Here is a 21,737-nt window from a genome sequence, read left to right as displayed (position 1 = left end):
CAGTAATTACTTTCAGTTTTAATACAAATATTTGACTTGCCATTCTCTGAGAAGCTACTAGCTAATTTACAAAAGCTTCCCTACCTGGCTGTCTGGATGATGATGATGATGATGATTTAAATTTCTATACAGCCCTCCATCCGAGGATCACAGGGCTGTTTACAATTTAAAAACACAAGAGTGTGTATCATAGTAAAATACTATACCCCCTCCCCCCAAAAAAAATTCTTGTTCACTGCAGGCATCCAAATGAATGGGGGTTTGCAAATAAAGGCTTTCGAGAATGGCAAGGTTTCCACAGTTAAACGTACCCTAGTACTTCTGTTAAAATAATCCTTGTGTGAAATTATTTTAGTATTGCTGTGGGACACAGGTGGCACTGTGGTCCAAACCACTGAGCCAGGCTTGCCGATCAGAAGGTTGGTGGTTCGAATCCCCACGATTGAGTGAGCTCCCATTGCTCTGTCCTAGCTCCTGCCAACCTAGCAGTTCGAAAGCACACAGTGCAAGTAGATAAATAGGTACTGCTGTGGCAGGAAGGTAAAGGCGTTTCCATGCGCTCTGGCTTCAGTCACAGTGTCCCGTTGCACCGGAAGCGGTTTAGTCATGCTGGCCACATGACCCGGAAAGCTGTCTGCCGACAAACGCCGGCTCCCTTGGCCTGAAAGCGAGATGAGCGCCACAACCCCAGAGTCGCCTTTGACTGGACATAACCGTCCCGGGGTCCTTTACCTTTACCTTTTTTATTTTTTATTGCTGTGGATACTGAAGAATCAGAGTAGAAACAGAAAGGGCACATGAGGACGCAATCGAAATGTCTCCTTTACCTAACAGATCCACTCTAAACCTCAGCAATGGGGAAACAGAGTCCGTGAAAACTATGATTGTGCACGACGACGTGGAGAGTGAACCTGCAATGACTCCTTCCAAGGAGGGCACTTTAATCGTCCGACAGGTATGCGTTCTTTCAAGTGTGGTTTTCCCTCTCCCTCTCCCCACCCTCATTAACTCACTCATTCTTTCATACTCTCTTCCTACATAATGTCAGTTGCAGGACTTACAGACACAGTTAATAGCCTCTTGTTGAACCAGCAGACATTTCAGGCCTGCCAAGGGAGTAATAGTTTCCACACAATGTTCGTGCTTACGTCCATTGTAGTGACACTTCACAGCACACTGTGCTGAGTTTATCTTAATATTGGACCAACACAAAGGTTAAAGAGCTGCGGGCCACTGGAAGGAATCTCTGTTGTGATTCTCAACCTTTAAAAGGTGTTTTTTTTAAATAAAAACAACAACAACAACAACTAACAAACAACTAATGGTGGGAGAGCCAGATACAGCAGAAGAAGAGATCACCTAGTTTGCTTTAAATCAGTTACAAATGCACAATGTGTCCCTCTAAGGAGTTCAGAACAGCTTACATACATTTTCCAAGAGGTTTCCTACCCAGACCAGTTTATGAAACCAGACCTTCTTATCTTTAGCAACAGAACTATCAGGTCACATGGTCTATCTGTCTTGAAATGTTATGCACAGAATAGCCAAGGCATTGCTTCCCTTCCCTTGAACTTGCGGGTCTGTTTAGTGTGGTAGTTTGTACAACATGAACCTCACTCATTACCGAGTTTTCCAGTTCTGCAGCTGAACATTCCCTATCATAATAGAGCCCCGGAGGATGTATTAAAATGTCATGCATATTGTTCAGATAACTAAATTAGGACATTCACCAGATATTTCAAGCACTTTCATCTGATCGTGTCTTAAAAAACCAGAACTAAGAAAGAAAAAAGGAAAAAAACAGATGATAGTAAAAATAACCTTAGGGAACGTGCCGGTGGATGTGGTAGTGCGGATTTGGCCAACAGGAGCTTAATTTGGCTGGTGAACAAAGCTGGCTCTGCCAGGGAACCCAAACATTCCTGTAGTGTGTGGCTGAATTCCTATCACTGCCACTGACCTTTGTGATGGAGGCATCAAGGCTTGGTTGATGTTAAGCATTGAAAGTAGACCAGCTTTCTAGGGACAGAGAGACCTTTTACGCAGCACTTGAGCAAGACAAGTGTGCCTGTTTTTTCTGCAGAGTACAGTTGACACAAAGCGTGCCAGCCATCATGAGAGCAATGGCTTTGCCGGTCGCATTCACCTCTTGCCAGATCTCTTACAGCAAAGCCATTCCTCCTCCACTTCCTCCACCTCTTCCTCCCCATCCTCCAGCCAGCCGACACCCACCATGTCCCCACAGACACCCCAGGACAAGCTAACTACTAATGAGGTATGTCTTGCCCCACAGCTGGCTGCTTTCATAGGGTTATTGCTTCATAGCTAGCTTTTCCGGAGGAGCTCCAGCTCAGCGCCCCTCCCCCCTGCTGCTGCTGTTCTTCTTCTTCCTGTCACTTAACCCCTCACTCCTCAAAAATAACACATTTCAGCTCTTTACGTACCAAACCCCCCTTAACTCTAGAGCAGTTTTACCCCAAACCTGCCAGTTGACTACTCTTGCTCCCCCCCCCCTTTTTAATACAACAAGTCATTAATTGCATGGCTTTTGGATAAGCTAAACTGGTTGCCCTGTCGGTATTTGTTTAAACGCTGTTTTGGGGAGAGTGCCTAATTGGAAAGGTCACACTTAGGGTAATCTGGCTTCTTCAGATGACGATACTACCCGGTTTAGCATACTACTAAGTAACTACGCATGTAGTGGGGTCCTTGCTTTGGGAAAAGGAGTGCACTGTCTTAGAAAGGAAGCTTTCTCCAGCCTTACCACAAGAGGCTGCTTATTTGAAATTTCTTGATGGGGAGAGGGAATGAAGCAACCGGCTCTTTGATAGCTTTGTTTCTGTTGTTTTGGAATGTCGTGTGAAAAGACCCGTCTCGGTTTTTTAACGGCACAGATCCGCTTTGAAAGGCAATTTATAAAATTGGAGGCAGCTTTCCTATGACATAGCTACTCTTTCCATGTGAAGACAGTCGATACACTTGGAAAGTGACCTCTGGTGGTAGGGAAAAGCTTTTGTACACATGATAGGTACCTAAACAGAAATACAGTGGTACCTCTACTTACGAATTTAATGCGTTCCAAACACACATTTGTAAGTCGAATCCCATAGGAATGCATTGGGAGAAAAAATTCGTAAGTCGAAGCAACCCTATCTAAAAATTCGTAAGTAGAAAAAATCCTATCTAAACCGCATCCAAGATGGCGGACGGAGCTCCATTCGTACGTAGAAACATTCGTAAGTAGAGTTATTCGTAAGTAGAGGTACCACTGTACTTCAACAGATTAGGGATGCGCAGGTTTTAAAGGGGGCGGGGGGAAGGCATCATTTATTTTCAGAAGCTTTTACCAATGAACAGAACAAGGAAGGTAGGACTCGGAACTGAATCTCCACAAAACGCTCCTAAAGCAGCGAGGCTGTTCTGCCAGGGCTTTCAAATGTACAGATGCACCCCAGAATCACACTCTTTAAAACGGTTTCAGTCGGAAGCCAGTTATTTGCTGCACTGGTTTGGATAGTCCCTGTGATATTACCAGGAAGTCTGCCTTCAATCCCAAAGTTGCATTTGGCCGGTGTGTGTGTGTGTGTGTGTGTGTGAATGTTAAGAAAGTGTGAAATTGAGACAGTGTGCATGAAAATTCACGAGATGCTTATGAATATTAATAAATAGTCTGCTTGAAGCAAAAGGGCAAGGAAATCAGATTCTAGCACTGGGAAACAGAAGCCACCTTACAAACCACAGCATATTTGTAGGTGCCACTTGAATTTAGTTTTTATAACAAAACTAAATTCATGGTCGCGGAGTCTTATTGGTTCCCGGGTTGTAGTGTTTTGGAATTTCACAAGTAATCCCATGTTAAAGCGGTAGCTTATCTTTCACAAGAGGCTCCTGCTTGAGGGCACAAGGGAGGAGATGATTTTCGCCCATTTCCCTTTCTTTACCTCCCCTCCTGTTCCAGAGGGACTTTAACCCTCTAGAGCAGATTTTCTGGAACACACAGGGGGACTGCATGGAAATGAGGGAGGGTCATTGATTATCTCTTCGCACACTTCTACCTGTGGACATGTACAATGTATGGAGCTCTGTCTACTCCATGCAAGTTTGGAATCAAACCCAGTGCATATTGCTGTAGGGTAGAAGTCAGTTATTTGAATACTGTCAAGGCCCACCACTTCCTTTGTTCTAAACACCATGTTTTTAAACAGCTGCAGAGTTTTTGGAATGGAGAAATAGAGCTTGTAGAATTTGGTGGAAGCAGAATTCATTTTAAAACCCTAGTCCACTTTGAGGGACACAGTAAAGGCTCTCTGTCTTTTAAGAGGTTTTGTAGGCAAGGGAACTGAGCCAACACTTCAGATGTATGAAAAAAAGCCTAGTTAAACATCAACTCGCCCTCCCCACCCTTTTTTTGTCTGTAGTAACTTTGTACATCACACACTTTGTTTTTAACCCGTGTCATTCTGCCTTAAAGTGTAGTGTTGTCCCTGTGACACTTAACTCTCATAATCTGGCAAGGGATTTTAAAAGTCATCCCACTTCCACTTTTTAACAGTTTCATTGTTTCACTTTTCTCCTTTCGTTTGTGTTTTCCATGTTTATTGTGTTTTAACTTCAGGGTACACCGGTGCCTGAATATTGCTTCATGTCCCTGTCCACACACCCCCTCCCTAATAAGTCCCCTTGTTCAATAAAGGTTCAGTATTTTTCTTTTAAAATGATGGTGGAAGAAACTGCTGCAGCTTTCTGGCAAGAGGCTCAGTTTACAAGGGAGATTTGAGAGCGAAAGAATTGTCCTACAAATTAACTGGATGCTAAAACGGCGTATCAAATGTAGAACTGAATGCCTGATTCCTAATTGCTCAAATTTGGTTGCACTAGAGGAGACTATAGTTCCCGGTTGGTCACTAGCTGAGGGTAGAAGACACAGAATAGCAACAACAAAAGCAAAGGAGAATTACAGTAGAAAGATGAAAAGCAGAATATGTTGGATGTGGAATAAAGAAATATTTACAGAATAGGAGCCTTACATGTTTCAGCGAGAGGAGACATTCTTGTATGCTTGTTTTAGTGAACAGGCCTCATTATGTAAACGTCTAAATTAAGACTGTGAGTTGGACTGAACTTTCACAGTAGTGCTTAGGAAAAATGTTTATTTAAAATGTTTATGCTACTCACGTGTAGGCAGCACTTGAGGAAGGGGGACGAGAAGGCTTCTAAAACAGTGCTGTCCAGTAGTGGCTGGAATTATTTGCTTGGGTTTTTTTTGTGATCCTATTTGTTTATATTATAACCATTAATGACTCTGAAATTTACATTGCAGACTCAGTCCGCTAGTAACACACTGCAGAAACACAAATCTACCTCCTTTACACCTTTTATAGACCCTAGATTACTACAGATATCTCCATCTAGTGGAACAACTGTGACTTCTGTTGGTAAGTAATATAAACACCAATGAGTAAGGCTTATAGTAACTGTTGAAATGCTTAGAACAGTTCCCAATACAGTCGTACCTCGGAAGTCGAACAAAATCCATTCCAGACGTCCGTTCGACTTCCCAAACGTTCGGAAACCAAGGTGCAGCTTACGATTGGCTGCAGGAAGCTCCTGCGGCCAATCAGAAGCCATGGAAGCAGCGTCAGATGTTTGGGTTCCAAAGAACATTTGCAGACCAGAAAACTCACCTCCGGGTTTGCAGCATTTGGGAGCCAAAACGTTTAACTTGCAAGGTGTTCGACTTCCGAGGTATGGCTGTATATGTTTCACATGCTGTACCTAACAGTATTTTTCTTCAACTTGATGTGCATATCATATGTGAGCCCAAATGTATACTGAAAGATGACTGTTTTTTCCTCTTTATTTCTTCCATTTTTTTCTGCAGTAGGATTCTCTAGTGAAGCAATGAGGGCAGAGGCGATAAGGCAAGATCCAACCAGGAAAGGATCAGTTGTTAATGTGAACCCTACAAATACACGGCCACAAAGCGACACCCCAGAAATCCGCAAATACAAGAAGAGATTCAATTCTGAGATCTTATGTGCTGCCTTATGGGGTATGCAATCCAATGTGGGTCGCTAGTTCCTTCCTTTTATATGAACATCTTGCAGATGAAGCATAAGGTCGTAAGAAAAAAACCTATTGGAAATTTGGGACTAATGGTTGTCGAAAGTGTTTTCAGATTAGTTTTCTAGGTGCAATATGTTTATCAGGCAAAAGGTTCAGAAGTCTGCATGAAGTTTACTAAAGGTAAACTGAGTCAGTTTGCACAAGAGTAGACCTTTGTATGGGCGGACATTTCCATGGAAATTCCTGGAATGCAATTTCTGTGAGAGCACAGCAGGCATGGAAATGAAATCCACCCGGATGCAAATTCTAGATGGAAGGAAACTCTGCTTTAACAGCGTTTCTGGAATGTTAGTGTGTATTCCATGCCCTGGTGTCATATTCATTCTTCTTGTGTGAAAAGGTTTGGCGTTTGCCCAGAGAACTGCAGATATCTACTGAACTGGCCAATCAAGGAACTTTGTGTTCTGACTTGATATTATTTTACCCTAGGGGTGAATTTGTTAGTGGGTACAGAGAGTGGTCTGATGCTGTTGGACAGGAGTGGCCAAGGGAAGGTGTATCCATTAATAAACCGAAGAAGATTCCAGCAAATGGATGTACTTGAAGGTCTAAATGTCTTGGTGACAATATCGGGTAAATATAAATTCTCTTTTTAAGAAAACCATTTTGTGGTCTTTCTTTGAATAACAGAATGGTTCGAACCTCTACTTTTTACGCTTTTATCTCTTTTTGCTCACTCTTTCCCCTTTTAAATTGCTGTTTCATCTAACAATAAATCTATCAAAAGTTCCCGCAGAGAACATGCTACTTTTAATATTGGATATGGAGAACTTGTGGCTGTGCAGATGTTGCTGGAAAACAGGTCTCATCTATCCCAGACTACGTGGTCTATAGTGAGGGATGATGGGAATTATAGTCCAACAGCATCTGGAGGGTTATAGGTTCTCTATCCCTGATTAACCAAGGTGATAGCCAATGAAAGTGTTAATCAAAGTTGTTGTTGGCATCCATCTGTCTTGAGAGACAATAGAGTGAACCTCCAGGGGTGAAGTCAAACCATTGTGTTAGCAGCACCAAAGTGACCTCCCCAGGGCGCAGGCCTGGGCAGTGTATGTGGAAGTCCTGAGCTGCCCAGACAACACAAACTCCTGTCTCACTGGTTTGGTCCAAAGAAAAGCAGAGCAGTATGTTTGGCACTAGCTTAGCTGCAGGAGTAGCTGGAATGAGATGTACAAGGTGCCCATCTGACTTGCCTTAGGGACTCCACCTTGGATTTGTGTAGAGTTTACGCCTTCGCCTTTTCTTCTCTCGAAGATATCCACGAGACAGCAGAGGGTTAGAGTTTTCCTTCTCCTGGGTGGACTACCTTCCCAGCTCTTCCCTGCTCTTCCCTTTACAGCAGGTGCAGAAACTGCCTCCTTGACCGTTGGGCCCACTATTGATGTTGTCCGCTCAATCGTCCGGAGCCTGTCTTTGCATGTAGGGGAAGTCCCTAACTCACCAAGGGATGGGGCCCATCAGCTACCCTCTCCTGGTTTAGCCAGCCAGTTGAAATGGTTCCTGGGGTGTGACCGCAGTCTCATGCTGACAGCTTCTGGAAGCCACTGGTGATTGCTGAATGCAGGGTGGGGACCAAGGGGGAACAAGCTGTCCCAGAAGGAGCATGACATGTTCCTCACCAGAGGTACTCCCCCTCCCCTAGCAGCCCATTCAACCCACTGAAATATTATCTACTGCAATTAATGAACATGCCTAAGCTAGGTCTATTGATTTCAGTAGGTCTACTCTGAGTATATCTTATTTGAGTATATCTGAGTACACCCAAGAAATTATTAGGACTACAAAAAGAAGCTTTAAATAAATGAGAAGCCTCTCCCTATGGAATACCATTTTGCCTTTAAGCTCTTGTCTTTATTAATGAAAGAGTCTTTGTGACCTCCCACAAAACAGAAGGACATTGAACAGGCTGTTTCTGCAATTGCTGGGTTAGGACCAACTAATGGGGTATTATTATTATTATTATTAATACCCCGCCCATCTGGCTGGGTTTCCCCGGCCACTCTGGGCGGCTTCCAACAAATAACAAAATACATTGAAATATCACAGATTAAAAACTTCCCTAAACAGGGCTGCCTTTAGGTGTTTTCTAAATGTCAGGTAGTTGTTTATCTCCTTGACCTCTGATGGGAGGGCGTATAGCCTGATCCGAGCTGGGTCGCAACAAGAGCATTAAAAGTTAAAGGGACCACTGACCGTTAGGTCCAGTCGTGACCGATTCTGGGGTTGCGGCGCTCATCTCGTGTTATTGGCCAAGGGAGCTGGGGTACAGCTTCCAGGTCATGTGGCCAGCATGACTAAACCGCTTCTAGCGAACCAGAGCAGCCCACACAGAAACACCGTTTACCTTCGCGCTGTAGCGGTACCTATTTATCTACTTGCACTTTGACGTGCTTTCAAACTGCTAGGTTGGCAGGAGCTGGGGCCAAGCAACAGGAGCTCATTCCGTCGCAGGGATTTGAACCACCGACCTTCTGATCGGCAAGCCCTAGGCTCTGTGGTTTAACCCAAAGTGCCACCCGTGTCCCTTAACAAGAGCATTACTACCATGCAAATATATAGTAAAAGGTGGGCAAGAAATAGATCCCCAAATGCATGCTTGGGTTAAAGGTGGAGCTGAAAAGGTTGATGATATACCTGGTTGAAGGTATTTCCCAGTCACTAAGGGTCATGCAGTTATAGGGTTAACATAACGTGCCTTAAAAGAGGAAACAATATTCAAGTAGGAAACTAGTGAATGTGGCAAGGAATCTTGATCTCCAATGACGCATTTAAAAAACCACGATCACACACAAGTTTTAACCGCAGTCTTTCGCCATCTCAGCAGCATGTGAAGCTTAAAAACAAAAAAACTACAGGTCTTTTCCCACAGCATGTCTGTTACGATAAAACTATTCCAGTGATGCAGTTCAAACCCAAGTTCCCATGGATTCACATGTTGTAACTGAGTAAATACTGCTATAGGAAATAAATAAAAAGTCTGAGGTGATATTGTGCAAATATTAATACAAATCTAAGCAAACATTCTGTTGTTTAGGCAAGTCTAGCCAGAGGCGCAGTCTTATTGGCATGTGTTGATTTTATCTGTATTTTGATAATGTGTTATCATGCAATTTTAAAAGTTTGATTTTATTTGAATTTTATTATGAATGTTTTGTATTGTTTGTATTGTAAACTATTTTTTGTTATGGTTAAATAAATAAAAATGTGGCTTGGAAGATTGTACTGCTGGGTTGTGAGTAAGAGAGACGGGTGTTTGCATACACCTTGTTTGTCCCTTGCTACAGTTATAGCATAACTGTTGCAAGCTTTAGAAGTTCACTGTTTTGACCTCTCGGCTTAAGTACTAGACTGGAGAATTCAAAAGGTCAAGTTTTGATGGGCAAATTGGGCATGGGCCAGAAGCAGACCTCTCTGTCGCTTTCTAATCCTCGCCTTCCCTACTCCCCACAGGAATTTGGAATTCTGCATTTGGAATTTGGAATTCTGCATTTGGAATTCCCCATATCTGATAGCGCCCACCCCCAATGGCTCTTTATAAAACAACATTTTGCACTTGCCTTCCAAATCAGGATCTGAAGCCAGCTTCAACCAGGAAGTAATGAGTTGACTGTGAGCAAGGCTCAGTTGTGATGCAGTGAATTGTAGCTTAGTAAGATCGTGAAGCTCAGGCTCCAATACTTTGGCCACCTCATGAGAAGAGAAGAATCCTTGGAAAAGACCCTGATGTTGGGAAAGATTGAGGGCACTAGGAGAAGGGGATGACAGAGGACAAGATGGTTGGACAGTGTTCTCGAAGCTACGAACATGAGTTTGACCAAATTGCGGGAGGCAGTGCAAGACAGGAGTGCCTGGCGTGCTATGGTCCATGGGGTCACGAAGAGTCGGACACGACTAAACGACTAAACAACAACAATTAAACTAGGAATGAGTGTTGGGACCACATGCTCCCCCTTATCCCTCCCGCCATACACCAACTGTGTTGCTTCAATCATGGCTTCTCCAAATCCCCAGTTTCCAGTTACATCGGTCACAGGAAACTGTGGTTTAATGCCAGCTTGGTAAACATGATACGAAAGCACGATTGAAGGGCTGAAGTTGATGCGAGAGTTGATGTATGAGGGCAAGGCAGAAAGAGCTTATTGGTCCTGATTCTCCATCCTGGTTTAATAAACTATTGTTTATGAAGTGGGTACCACTGTGTGAAAACAAGCCCCGAATGTACATAGGGAGAGAAGAGTATGTGAGCACAGAGTTTATTACTTGTCCCTCAAACCATTATTTGGAGGACTGAAAATGTTAAATCTGAACTGTGTCAACATGAAACATAGCCTGGTCCATCTTACTTTCTTTAGGTAGAGTTTTGATTTTTTAAAAACACAACAGGCAGTAGCAATAGCTGGAAGGAAAGTTTGCCTTTGGTGAGCTTAAATTGTTGGCGTAAATGGATTTTATCTATGATGGCTAATGTGTTTTTGTGGAGGTTTGTATACCTTACCGCCCATTCTTACCATACTTTTCTAGGTAAGAAGAACAAATTGAGAGTGTATTATCTGTCATGGTTAAGAAACAAAATTCTTCACAATGACCCTGAGGTGGAAAAGAAACAAGGCTGGACAACTGTAGGTGACTTGGAAGGCTGCGTACACTATAAAGTTGGTAAGTAACTCATTGTGCACATTTATGAAAGTCAGTGAAGATGGAATTATGTAATGGAAAGGTCTGGCTAGGGTAGGAAACTCTTGAAATGGATTGTGGTTAGCTTTTGGTCTTCTCCTGTAAACAAGTCACAAGGCCTGAAAGAGACAGCTGCCTCTTTTATATTTATATATTCCAGGATGAATGTTGTAAGAATGCATTCTTACGTTGCTTTAATCTTCGCTGAGACATGTTAACAGGAAACATGTGCAAAACTGAGGGTGATGCACACACCCCTGCCTTGAGAGCAACACATTTCCCAACATGCTCTTAGATCTAGTGTAAAGGCAAAATGTGTTTGGGTTTTGTAGATCCTTTCCCTGCCACTGTCCCAGTTCTGAACCTGGCAGAGGCTAACTGGTTCACAGGAACCATGTGAGGTAATTTGTGGGAGGCAGATTTCCAGAGAAATGCCCACAGGCCTCTTATCCTGTAGAGGGATAGGCAAACAAACAAATACCAGGATGCCTGTGTTCCTGCTCCTGGTTTCAAGAAATCTTGCAAAGGAAAGATGCCCTGCAAATTTTGGATCTGGTTTTAGTTTTAACTTGAAACCATTATTTTGGCTGGTCCCACTATTGCCCCCTTCCCCTCCCTTTGTGTAATTTGTCCCATCCCCCTTCCATTGAGAGTTCTGATAGTTGCCAAATAGCAGGGATTATTTGAATCAGCCTTTTCTCCTCATATGCTTAAAAAACACACCAACCCAACCCTTTAGGAGTCAATAAATGTCACATCCAGAGGGGTCAGAAGATTACTGTGGCTTTTGACAACTTTAACAGTAACTTTTCAGAAAAAGAAATATCTGCACTTAAAAAATGTATAGGAATGGTGATCCTTTTTGGTGCTGAACTGCATTATGTAATTTATAAAAATTATATCCAACTCTGTAATGAGAATGATTTAATTCCCTTTAAAAGATGATATACGTGTTAAAAGTAATATTACTAAGGCTGGCACCTCATTGAAGGTACCAGCCGCTCAGTTGATAATATTTGCATGAACTTGCATATACACAAAATAGTTTTGAAGGGGAATTTTTGATGATGCATATATGTGTTGCAGCAGTTAATGGCTAGGTTTCCTCAGTTCTATATTTCTGGTGAGTTCCCCCTGAAAAAAAGACCTGGGTTTCCTCTTTGTGACAGGAGAGACTGTTTTTCTTTCTAAAATGGCACCTTCCACCTGCAACTTTAATAAGGCCATTTTTAAAAATAATTAGGTTTTTAAGAAGACGGGCTGCACAATTGGAAGCACCCCTTGAATCAATCTATCAAAATTGTTTTAAGTGATTTTGAGTCCCTGTCAGGGAGAAAGGTGTGAGATAGAAATAAAATACTAATTTGTCAATTTATCAAACAAAACACGACAGTGCTAAATATTAGTTTTATCATTCATGCCTTTCATAATCCCTTGGATTAATAAGGATATCACTCCTCCAGAATGTTATAGCCATTTGGATATTTTTTTGATTGTTGTAGGAATTAATACATTCAAACGCTGGAAATGTGAACTTAAGGTATTTTATTCTACTCAAGTAAGATGCCTCATTTTAAGAAAATAAAAAAATTCTTCCCAAAGCACACTTTTCTGAGATATAGCATCAGCTCATTTTTTTAGAAGACCATGAGGTAACTCAGTTATGAGTGCATATTACATATGACAATATGCATTATTGTTTTTAAATTGGCAGTTCTATAGCAGTTCTAAGACAATAATATGACCCCCCATTATAATGTAAAAATCATGTTCTCTGTCCTTTTTAATTCCAGTGAAGTATGAAAGAATCAAATTCTTAGTAATTGCTTTGAAGAGTTCAGTAGAAGTCTATGCTTGGGCACCAAAACCATACCACAAATTTATGGCATTTAAGGTAAGGGTTCAGATTGGTAAGTGTGGAAGGTAGATTGCTGGTCAATGCAGGTGCATTCCCCAGCCCTACCTGACAATACAAAGGTTGAACCTGAGACCTTTTGCTTGCCAAACAGACACGCTACCACTGAGCTGTGCATTTGATGAGGGTTGTGTGTGACCAGTAGCACACTTAAAAACGTGCTCTTTAGTCAAACTTTAGTGTTATCTGATGAAGGAGAATTAGACAGTATTCCGTAGTATCAAAAACCATGAAGACCAGATCTGTCATAGCAGGAACTACTGTAGTAGACTTGAGAGTCCCTTTCCTTCTCGGGAGGTGGTTTCCCCCAGTTTGTAGGTTCCTGCCCTCTCATTCTTAAATTGCAAAATGAGAGAACCAATTGGCTCATCACCATTTTCTCCACAATTCATCAACTTGTACGGGAGATTGATCTGGCATATTTTGAATTAAAGCATTTATTCTATGAAGAAATTATATTTTGAATATTGAGGGGGAAATATAATCCTGGTGTTTCGCTTTGATTTTTAAAGGGAAAAACTTAAGTGATCCTTTAGGGAGCCACTTGGTGCGGATTCATTAAAGGAGCCAAAGAAATGGCAAAAGCATAGTTCCTCTGTACAGCATTTCTTTTTAACATGAAAATGAGTACCTTAATGGAAGAAAAAACCTCACACAGGAGAGAGGAGGGGGATGGAGGCATGCATACATTTCTAAAGGAAACATATTTTAATGGAGTGTGCTAAGTGAATTTCCTTTTTTTATATATTACTTGCACTGCAGTCATTTGGAGATTTGGTACATAAGCCATTATTAGTGGATCTTACTGTGGAAGAAGGTCAGAGGCTGAAGGTGATCTATGGCTCCTGTGCTGGATTTCATGCTGTGGATGTAGACTCTGGATCAGTGTATGATATTTATCTCCCAACTCATGTAAGAATCCAGATTTCTCGTTGCGTGGTATTCTGTAGCCCATTCTGCATTACAAAAAGAGTGAGATGCATGTCCAAACCTTATTCATATGTGAAGGGGAGTTGTCCCTGTGTTCCAAGGACAAGTTTCCATTGAGTGAGTGAGCTCTCTTTCTCTGTTGGGCGCTTAAAATAACTTCATTGGTCCTGAGGTTCAGAGCTGTTCCGACAGTGGAAGGAGCGTCTCCACCCCCATCTTTCAGCCCAGACACTGAGGTCCAGCGCCGAGGGCCTTCTGGCGGTTCCCTCACTGCGAGAAGTGAGGTTACAGGGAACCAGGCAGAGGGCCTTCTCGGTAGTGGCGCCCGCCTTGTGGAACGCCCTCCTATCAGATGTCAAGGAAATAAACAACTATCTGATTTTTAGAAGACATATGAAGGCAGCCCTGTTTAGGGAAGTTTTAAATGTTTGGTGTTTTATTGTGTTTTTAATATTCTGCTGGGGAGGCCCCAGAAATAGATAGATAGATAGATAGATAGATAGATAGATAGATAGATAGATAGATAGATAGATAGATAGATAGATAGATAGATAGGGACAGACTCCCTCAGGAGCTTTTGGACTCTCCTTCATTGGAGGTTTTAAAGCAGAGGTTGTGTCTGCTTTAATCTGAGAGGTTGGGGGCACTCAGTCTGTCATGGATGCTTTAGCGAGGATCCTGCATTGTACAAGCGTTGGGGACCAGATGACCCCTTCCAACTCCTTCCAGTTCCTCAAAGTGCAGGTGACACCCAACTCCTCCTGTTGTTCTTGCAGATCCAGAGTAGTATCCAACCCCATGCAATCATCATTTTGCCAAACACGGATGGGATGGAGCTGCTTGTTTGCTATGAAGATGAAGGAGTCTATGTTAATACATATGGAAGGATCACCAAAGATGTGGTTCTGCAGTGGGGAGAAATGCCAACATCAGTGGGTAGGTATGCCAAGATTCTCAGATTGCTTGCACTCTTAGGGAAATGATGTGGTCCAACGGAGAGATGGCTTACTTTTGTTTTGTTGTTGTTATCTTGGAATTCAGTCGTTCATTTGTTAAACAGATCTGTACAGCGGTAAAGTACCTCTTCACTTGTATCTTGTGGAGGCTCATTATAGATCAGTCTTTGCCAACCTGGTGCCCTCCAAATGTTTGGGGCTGTAGCCAGTAGCTTTATTGAGCATTTATATTCCAGAATAATTACCATAATAATTCTTAGGACGTGTATAGTGTTCGGATGCTCTACTTTTAACATGTGCCATGTACTTCTCAGAAGCCTTTCTGACTACTCTTGTTTGGTAGACCAGTATTACTACCCTCCCGTTGTGGTTGGGCTAGGAGGGGAGCTTGTTTAAAGTCACGTAGTGAGTTTATGGCTGAGCTAAAATTATATTACTTGTAATTACAAGTTGCTCCCTTACAGATGGGGCTTGAGGCGAGCTGTTTTGAAAGCGCAGACCGCAATCCAGAGATCCTTGTTACATTTTCACAAGGGTTTGTGTCTGCAGCCATGCTCTTTATGTCTTCCTGAAATTGAGAAAGCTTAAGAATCCCATTGTTTGGCTAAATCAGAGAAGAATAAGAATCCTTTGTGCATTCCCCACAGAAATACTGGTATATTTTGAGTCACATATTGCAGTCCCTGCACCCAGTTATGGCTACCTAATCTTAAAGACTTCAGACAGACAAAACAATTTCCGCCATAAATGTTTCCGTAGTATTTCAGGAAGGCAAACTGTCTCCATATGACACAGCCTGCCCGGGGCTCTGTAAGCAGTCCTTAACAAGAATCCAAATCAAAGTTTTTAATAGTCTCAATGAATTGGAAGCTTTATTAATTATTCTAGGAGATCTTCCCCACCCCAGCCTTTATGTTATCTTTATTGTATTTGGCTGAGGACAGAAACTCATATACTGCAATCCTATGCTCACTTACCTGGGAGTAAAGTCCATTAAATACATACGATGGTGCTGTTTGTATTTGAAAATTCAACTTTCAAAGATATCTGTTCTCTTGAGAAGGGAGTATAGTGTAATCAGCTAAAAGTTTGCTTACAGAAGCCAAGTTTTCATCTAGCTGTCTAGCCATCTAGCCACAGCAACAAGGATGGAAATATATCAGTTTCGTTTATGGGTTTTACATGAATTGATTACTGTTGGATGAAATATTATCAATTCAACAAACTGCAATTAAAAGTTGGAATGCATAAAATAACCACTTTGCTTTATGTTGCTGTGTATCATGAGGATGATTAATCGTGGCTTTTTGTTTTGATTGTTAAAGCATATATTCGATCCAATCAGATCATGGGCTGGGGAGAAAAAGCTATTGAGATACGATCGGTGGAAACAGGACATTTGGATGGTGTATTTATGCACAAGAGGGCACAAAGACTGAAGTTTCTATGTGAACGCAATGACAAGGTAAGAGATATATTTCTCCTTCCTTTACATTAGTTCCCCCCTGCTCCCCGTTTCAAAACTATGATGGAGAAGAGAGAGAGAATGCACTGGTGAGCAGTCCAAAATGTCTTCCACCCAATTCAGCAGTGCTCTGACTGGGATTGGGAGAAAAGGAATGGATATATGGATCAGATATGGATAGCCACGGACTCTCTTGGGCTCTTCGTTGGCAGGGAAGCAGAAAAGAATTCCCAGAGCTTAGTACTCCCCAGATGTTGTTGGACTGCAGCTCCCACTACGTTGGCTGTGGCTGACAGGAGTTTGAGTCAAACAACATCTGGAGCAGGCATCCCCAAACTGCGGCCCTCCAGATGTTTTGGCCTACAACTCCCATGATCCCTAGCTAACAGGACCAGTGGTCGGGGAAGATGGGAATTGTAGTCCAAAACATCTGGAGGGCCGAAGTTTGGAGATGCCTGATCTGGAGGCACCAGGGCGAAATATTTAAAAATACAGGAGAGCCCTTTCCATATGGCTTTCTTTCTGCAGTTTGGTGTTCCACCAAGCTTTGAGAGTATAGCCACTGATGCCCAATGACTTCATTCCTACTGCCTTAAAAGTGTCCCACTAATACGTCTTCTTCTCTTCTTTCTAGTCTTTGTTTTAAAACATGGGTAGGCAAACTAAGGCCCGGGGGGCCTGTGGGTGGTCTGGGAATCAGCATGTTTTTACATGAGTAGAATGTGTCCTTTTATTTAAAATGCATCTCTGGGTGATTTGTGGGGCATAGGAATTCATTCACACACACACCCAAATATAGTCGTCGTCCCCCCCCAGGTCTGAGAGACAGTGGACCGCCCCCCCCCCTGAAAAAGTTTGCTGACCTCTGTTTTAAAACCACATGAGTCCCATTTTGTTTTTCACTCGTGTCTTTTGCTTTACAGGTTTTCTTTGCATCTGTACGGTCCGGAGGAAGCAGCCAAGTTTATTTCATGACCTTAGGCAGGACTTCTCTTCTGAGCTGGTAGAAGCTCTTGTAGTTTGACAAGGGATCGCTGTCATCCGGAGTCTTCATAACTTGGAACCATTTGCAACTGGAGAACAGACCTGACGTGATGTAGGGCCACATGCCATGGCGTGTGGAGGCATCACCGATGTTGGGTTCTTTTTGTTTTAAAATTGAGGCTGCGGTATGCAGCTGGTGCTGTAAAGATATTGCCATTGGGTGCTATCTGTTTTGGGATCCCACTAGAGGAAAAATCAGGTCTCCCTCTCCTTTTCCTCCTTCCCCTCCTGCAGATTGCCTAGTGAGAAAGAAAGAGACGGACCAGAAGCAAGTTTTTTTGAAAGGAGGCAGGCATGAGAAGGGGGCTGGAGGGTGTTGTAGGTGGAGTCAGTGTTGCTGAAGCAGAGAGCAAATTTAATATAGTAATATTAACAATGTATTTAATTGACATTTCTTTTTTCTTCTTTTTTCTTTTGTAATGTGACAATATGTGGGCAAAGAGGAAGATGCAGGTTTTAAAATTAATATTTATAAAAATGTGAAAGGCACAGTGGTTTAGGGGGAGATAGGGTGACTTTTTTAAAGTTTTGGCTTGGCCAAGAGTTCAGTCATTTTTTTTCCTCTATGTACCGAGTTTTGCCTAAAAACCACACGTGGATGATTTTTTAAATAAATAAATAGAATTGTTCATTTTTCTATAACGACTCTTCATTAGGCTAGAACTTGGTAATGTCAGTGTTAGCACTGCCTCAGTTAAAGGTTTAATTTTTGTTTAAACCTGAAATGTGCAACAACTTTTACTACCAGTCTCCGCATGTAGCCTTTGGGGAAAGGAAATTCCAAACATGTTTATTTTTGTGCCTACCTCATTGTTTCGAATGCATACAGTAAAAGAGGTGGTTTAGGTTTCTACTTTTTTTTTTTAAGGAGTACAAATATTAATGTCCAATTATTGATAATACCAAAACTAGCAGGTTAAAGGTTTGACTGTTAATTTTATATTTGGTTTCAGCAGAAGAGACAAGCAGTTACTTGAGATGGTTGATAGATCTGTAGTGGCGATACAGCAACCCTGAGTAGTCCATTTCTTAAATTTTGAAAGCGAACTTTTCACTTTATTTTATACCGATTTTATCATGAATAGAAGTTTTAAGGAATTCAGCCTAAAATTCAGAAGGTTTTACTCCTAACATGTGGGGTTTAGTAACAGGCAAGTAACAATAGCTAGGCTAGTTCTATAACTTTGTTAAATGTTGTAGGAAACTTTTGGGGAAGTGATGTTTTCCTTTTCTAAGAATGCAATGCACTAAAACTATTTTAAGAATGTAGTTAATACCGCTTATTCATTTTTCTTTTTTTAAAAAACAGCATATACTTGTGTTTTAATGTAACATCCAACTCTTGGCTCTTTCCCTCATTTGCCCCACTTTTTTAAAGGGAAAAAAACCCCTCAGTTTTGTTTTATCAGTAAGTTTTTGGCCTTCGTAATCAATGTCTCAAGACTAATAATTTGTTTAAAGGCTACATGTGTTTATTACTTGAGAAAACTTGAGTGTGTATTATCTGTTGGTGATGTAATAATGCACAGTGTCATTATTCGATCGTTATGGGGTTGGGTTTTTTTTAAAAGGGATTTTTTTTATTTAAAAAATCCCTTTGGGGGTACTTTTGTTAACAGCTGCCTTAAGTTCACTGTTCAGCCAGTGAACTGGAGTCCAGTGTTTCATGGGCTATATGTTTTCTGCTGTGGTTAACCTTTTTCATGGCATGACAGGTGTAGAGATTTAAATGTGATTCTTCGATCGAGACGCTTCAATAGTTCAAATGAGATTTGTCACACAACTTGCTTTGTGTGGAACAGTACCAATTGGGTGAACCAGCTGCTGAATAAGCCTTTTTGGGGGGGAATCATACTGCTGTTCCTTTCTTTGACCGACTTATTTTTCTTTACTAAGGGCTTTCTTTACAAGATCAGGAAGTCCCCCTCTCTCCCCAAAAAGGAGTAAATAGCAGAAAACACACAGATAATTCTTGGCAGAAAAACCTTTTGAAGTCTCTCCTATTTGAAGGGGGGGGAATGGTTTGGCTTTTGCATAGCACTGAACATCAGAGCTCATGCTAGACGTGGCTTTCAGTTCTCACTGTACCTGCTGGGAAACAGGTGGAGGTAGCAGCTCTGCTTTGAACAGCAAGGGATTAATGGGACTCAGAAGACCAATGCAGACAGAGGCAATAGGGGTATCTCTCACACATGGCACTGTAGCGTATTCTCCTGGTTGACCAGACGCCCCAAAGGAAAATATTTAAAAGGCACGGTGTGGTTAAAAACTGATTCAATTCTTGACCTCTCTTCTCATGCCACCTTGCTATCTATCTATATTTTAAAGAAGACTACTGTTAAATGTAGGAATGTTGTAATATGGAGGAATTCTCCCTGGTCAATATGCTGATGAAGTTCTGTACAACAAAATAGGAGGGTAGGGGTTGGGTGGGGAGCATGACTTGTTCAGCGGGGCAGCCGTCTTGCTGCCCCCGAACCCCACACACAAATGCCAGGGTGGCTGACTTGACAAGTCAAATCAGTATTACGAAACCACTACATAAAAAAAATGTTGAAATCCATTTTTAAAGCAGTGCTGTTGGTGAAGCATAAAAAAATACTCCTAGTTTAGTTTTAAGCTTTAAGTAATAACTTTATGTATCTTAAGTCAAAGTAATTCTAACTGTATGACTGCAGTGGCTTTATTTTTTATTGTATGCACATGTTATGTTGGAGAAAATGTTTACAAAAAATGGTTTTGTTACACTAATGTGCATCCCATATTTATGGTTTATTTCGAAGTGATTTTGTGGGGTTTAGGTTTTCATAGTAGTAGCAGTACACACTTTTTGTGATTTTTTTTTTAAAAATAACCCCAAACTCTGCCAACTATAAAGATGCTTAAACAATAATAAAAAAATGACAAAATTACTAATTGTAGAGCTGCAAAGCAGACTGGTGGCAATGATACACTCAGCCTTTTTGCAGTGCTGTCTAATTTGTCTTTTGTGTATTATAAAATACTGTCCCCCTCTCCCCAATTTTCCTTAAATAAAGAAAAAAAAATGACACCTAGTTGTGTATGTGGAAGTATTTTGAGTGACTTTCTTTTTTCTTTAGAAGGGGGAAGTGTATGCTCTTCTCAAATCACAGCGAAAGAAACAACAAGTCTATTGGGTGAAATTATATTCTGTAAATCTTATACATGGTAAGATTCACATACTATGTAGATAGTCACAGACTCAACAGAGTGTGCAGCTTTGCTGAAACAATTTAAAATGGCACAGCTGGATTAAATGGGCCAGCAGTGTCTTTCCAGGCCCAACTCCAAAGTTTTTAGTAGAGCTGATTGCAAAGATACTAACCTGCTGCTGTTCCTACTATGGTTAACCTGTGCTCTTCTGTTCAGTATGGAACAAGAAGATGGAACTGTTTTGTGTACAAAAGGCACAAAGATAAGAAAAACTACTCGGGGTACAAAAGGATTCATGAATAATGTTGTCCCAGAATCTCCAGTCAGAATAAACAATGCCAACTGGGAAATAACCATAAATCTACTTCACACATTGAATCTCTGGTTGGGTCCCCGTTTTGCAGACTAGAACTTCAAATGTCATTGTCAAGAAAATGAGAAGTGTGCTCTCTCTCTCTCTCTCCCTCCCTCTCCCTCTCTCCATGCGCGCACGCGCACACACACACACACACACAAAAGAGTAACAGCATTTAAAGTCTAAATGCAGTTGGAATAGTTCTGACACCACAAGGAAGAACTCAGAAGTGTGTGCCATGAAGAGAACCTTGCCCCTTAACCAGTGCTATTTTTCTAGGGGGGAATAAGGTGCCGGAACTCACCATAAACACCTCCCTTGTTCTCTTATAATGGCAATGGAGCCTACTTGACGGATGTCATGAAACTGAGTTCCTGAAACTGAGTGCTGAAACTGAGTTCCGGCTGAATCCAAATTGAATTCCCTGCTTTAAACCTTCACAAGAAACAGCTGAATATTTCGCCTGCCTTAGCAGTCCTAAAAGCCTTTAAAAGGCTGGGGAGAGAGAGAGAGAGTGTGTGTGTGTGTATGTGTGAAGCTTGAGTGGCAATTCAGTCTGGGCCCAAGGATTCTGTGGAAGAAGCTTGCATTTGTCATGACCCTGGGATCATATTCCTATTCTTCAGATGATGAGATCGAGGGCTCTGACGGGGAATCGCACGCGCAGCCAAGCCCAGAAGCACGTTAGCAAGAAGATCTCATGGTTCCATTGTACCCCCAGCCCAAGAACGTCACCTTCACATCTGGCTTGAAAGGACTTCCATTAGAAGTCCTGGTACAGAGTACCCCCCTCTTTCAATGGAGTAAAAGACTGCTAGGCCTCTTCAGCCTTGAAAAGACACATTTCAGAGAAGATGGGTATTAAAACTGGGACAGAACTCCTATTTAAGGCTCAACCTATGATAGTCGGTTGCTGAAGCAACATCAGAGACATGCTATCTTCTAGGATTCTGTCTGAGCCCTGAACAAGGCCTCGCCTCTTCTATCATAAAACAGTATCATAGCCTTAAAATTCAATGTGGCTATGTAATTTTTCAGGGACCCTTGTCAAGGGCTGAATGGACTTGACACTAAAGAAAATTTATTGTGCTCTAAGAA

At 41.8% G+C, this 21,737-nt stretch overlaps 1 protein-coding gene across 4 annotated transcripts in view; it reads left to right on the top strand.

The window, feature by feature from the left end:
• The window catches only part of MAP4K4 (mitogen-activated protein kinase kinase kinase kinase 4), a 132,934-nt gene extending 112,981 nt beyond the window's left edge, over positions 1–19,953 (top strand). For 2 of the 4 annotated variants that reach the window (XM_035116247.3, XM_035116240.3), the window contains 11 exons: positions 835–955; positions 2,084–2,275; positions 5,321–5,435; positions 5,882–6,052; positions 6,556–6,699; positions 10,648–10,782; positions 12,594–12,694; positions 13,478–13,627; positions 14,422–14,581; positions 15,927–16,066; positions 16,990–19,953. In XM_035116247.3, the coding sequence (XP_034972138.1) occupies positions 835–955; positions 2,084–2,275; positions 5,321–5,435; positions 5,882–6,052; positions 6,556–6,699; positions 10,648–10,782; positions 12,594–12,694; positions 13,478–13,627; positions 14,422–14,581; positions 15,927–16,066; positions 16,990–17,073 (1,513 nt within the window). In that variant the 3' untranslated portion in view covers positions 17,074–19,953. The remainder of the gene's footprint in view (positions 1–834; positions 956–2,083; positions 2,276–5,320; positions 5,436–5,881; positions 6,053–6,555; positions 6,700–10,647; positions 10,783–12,593; positions 12,695–13,477; positions 13,628–14,421; positions 14,582–15,926; positions 16,067–16,989) is intronic. The other 2 variants (XM_035116248.3, XM_035116245.3) reach the window with 1 other exon arrangement.
• Positions 19,954–21,737: the final 1,784 nt, after the last annotated feature.

Source organism: Zootoca vivipara, chromosome 4 (assembly GCF_965207765.1).
Source record: "Zootoca vivipara chromosome 4, rZooViv2.hap1.1, whole genome shotgun sequence".
In the NCBI taxonomy this organism is placed as follows: Eukaryota; Metazoa; Chordata; class Lepidosauria; order Squamata; family Lacertidae; genus Zootoca; species Zootoca vivipara.
The sequence above is the reverse complement of the archived record's forward strand: the minus strand, read 5'-3'. Positions and strand labels throughout refer to the sequence as shown.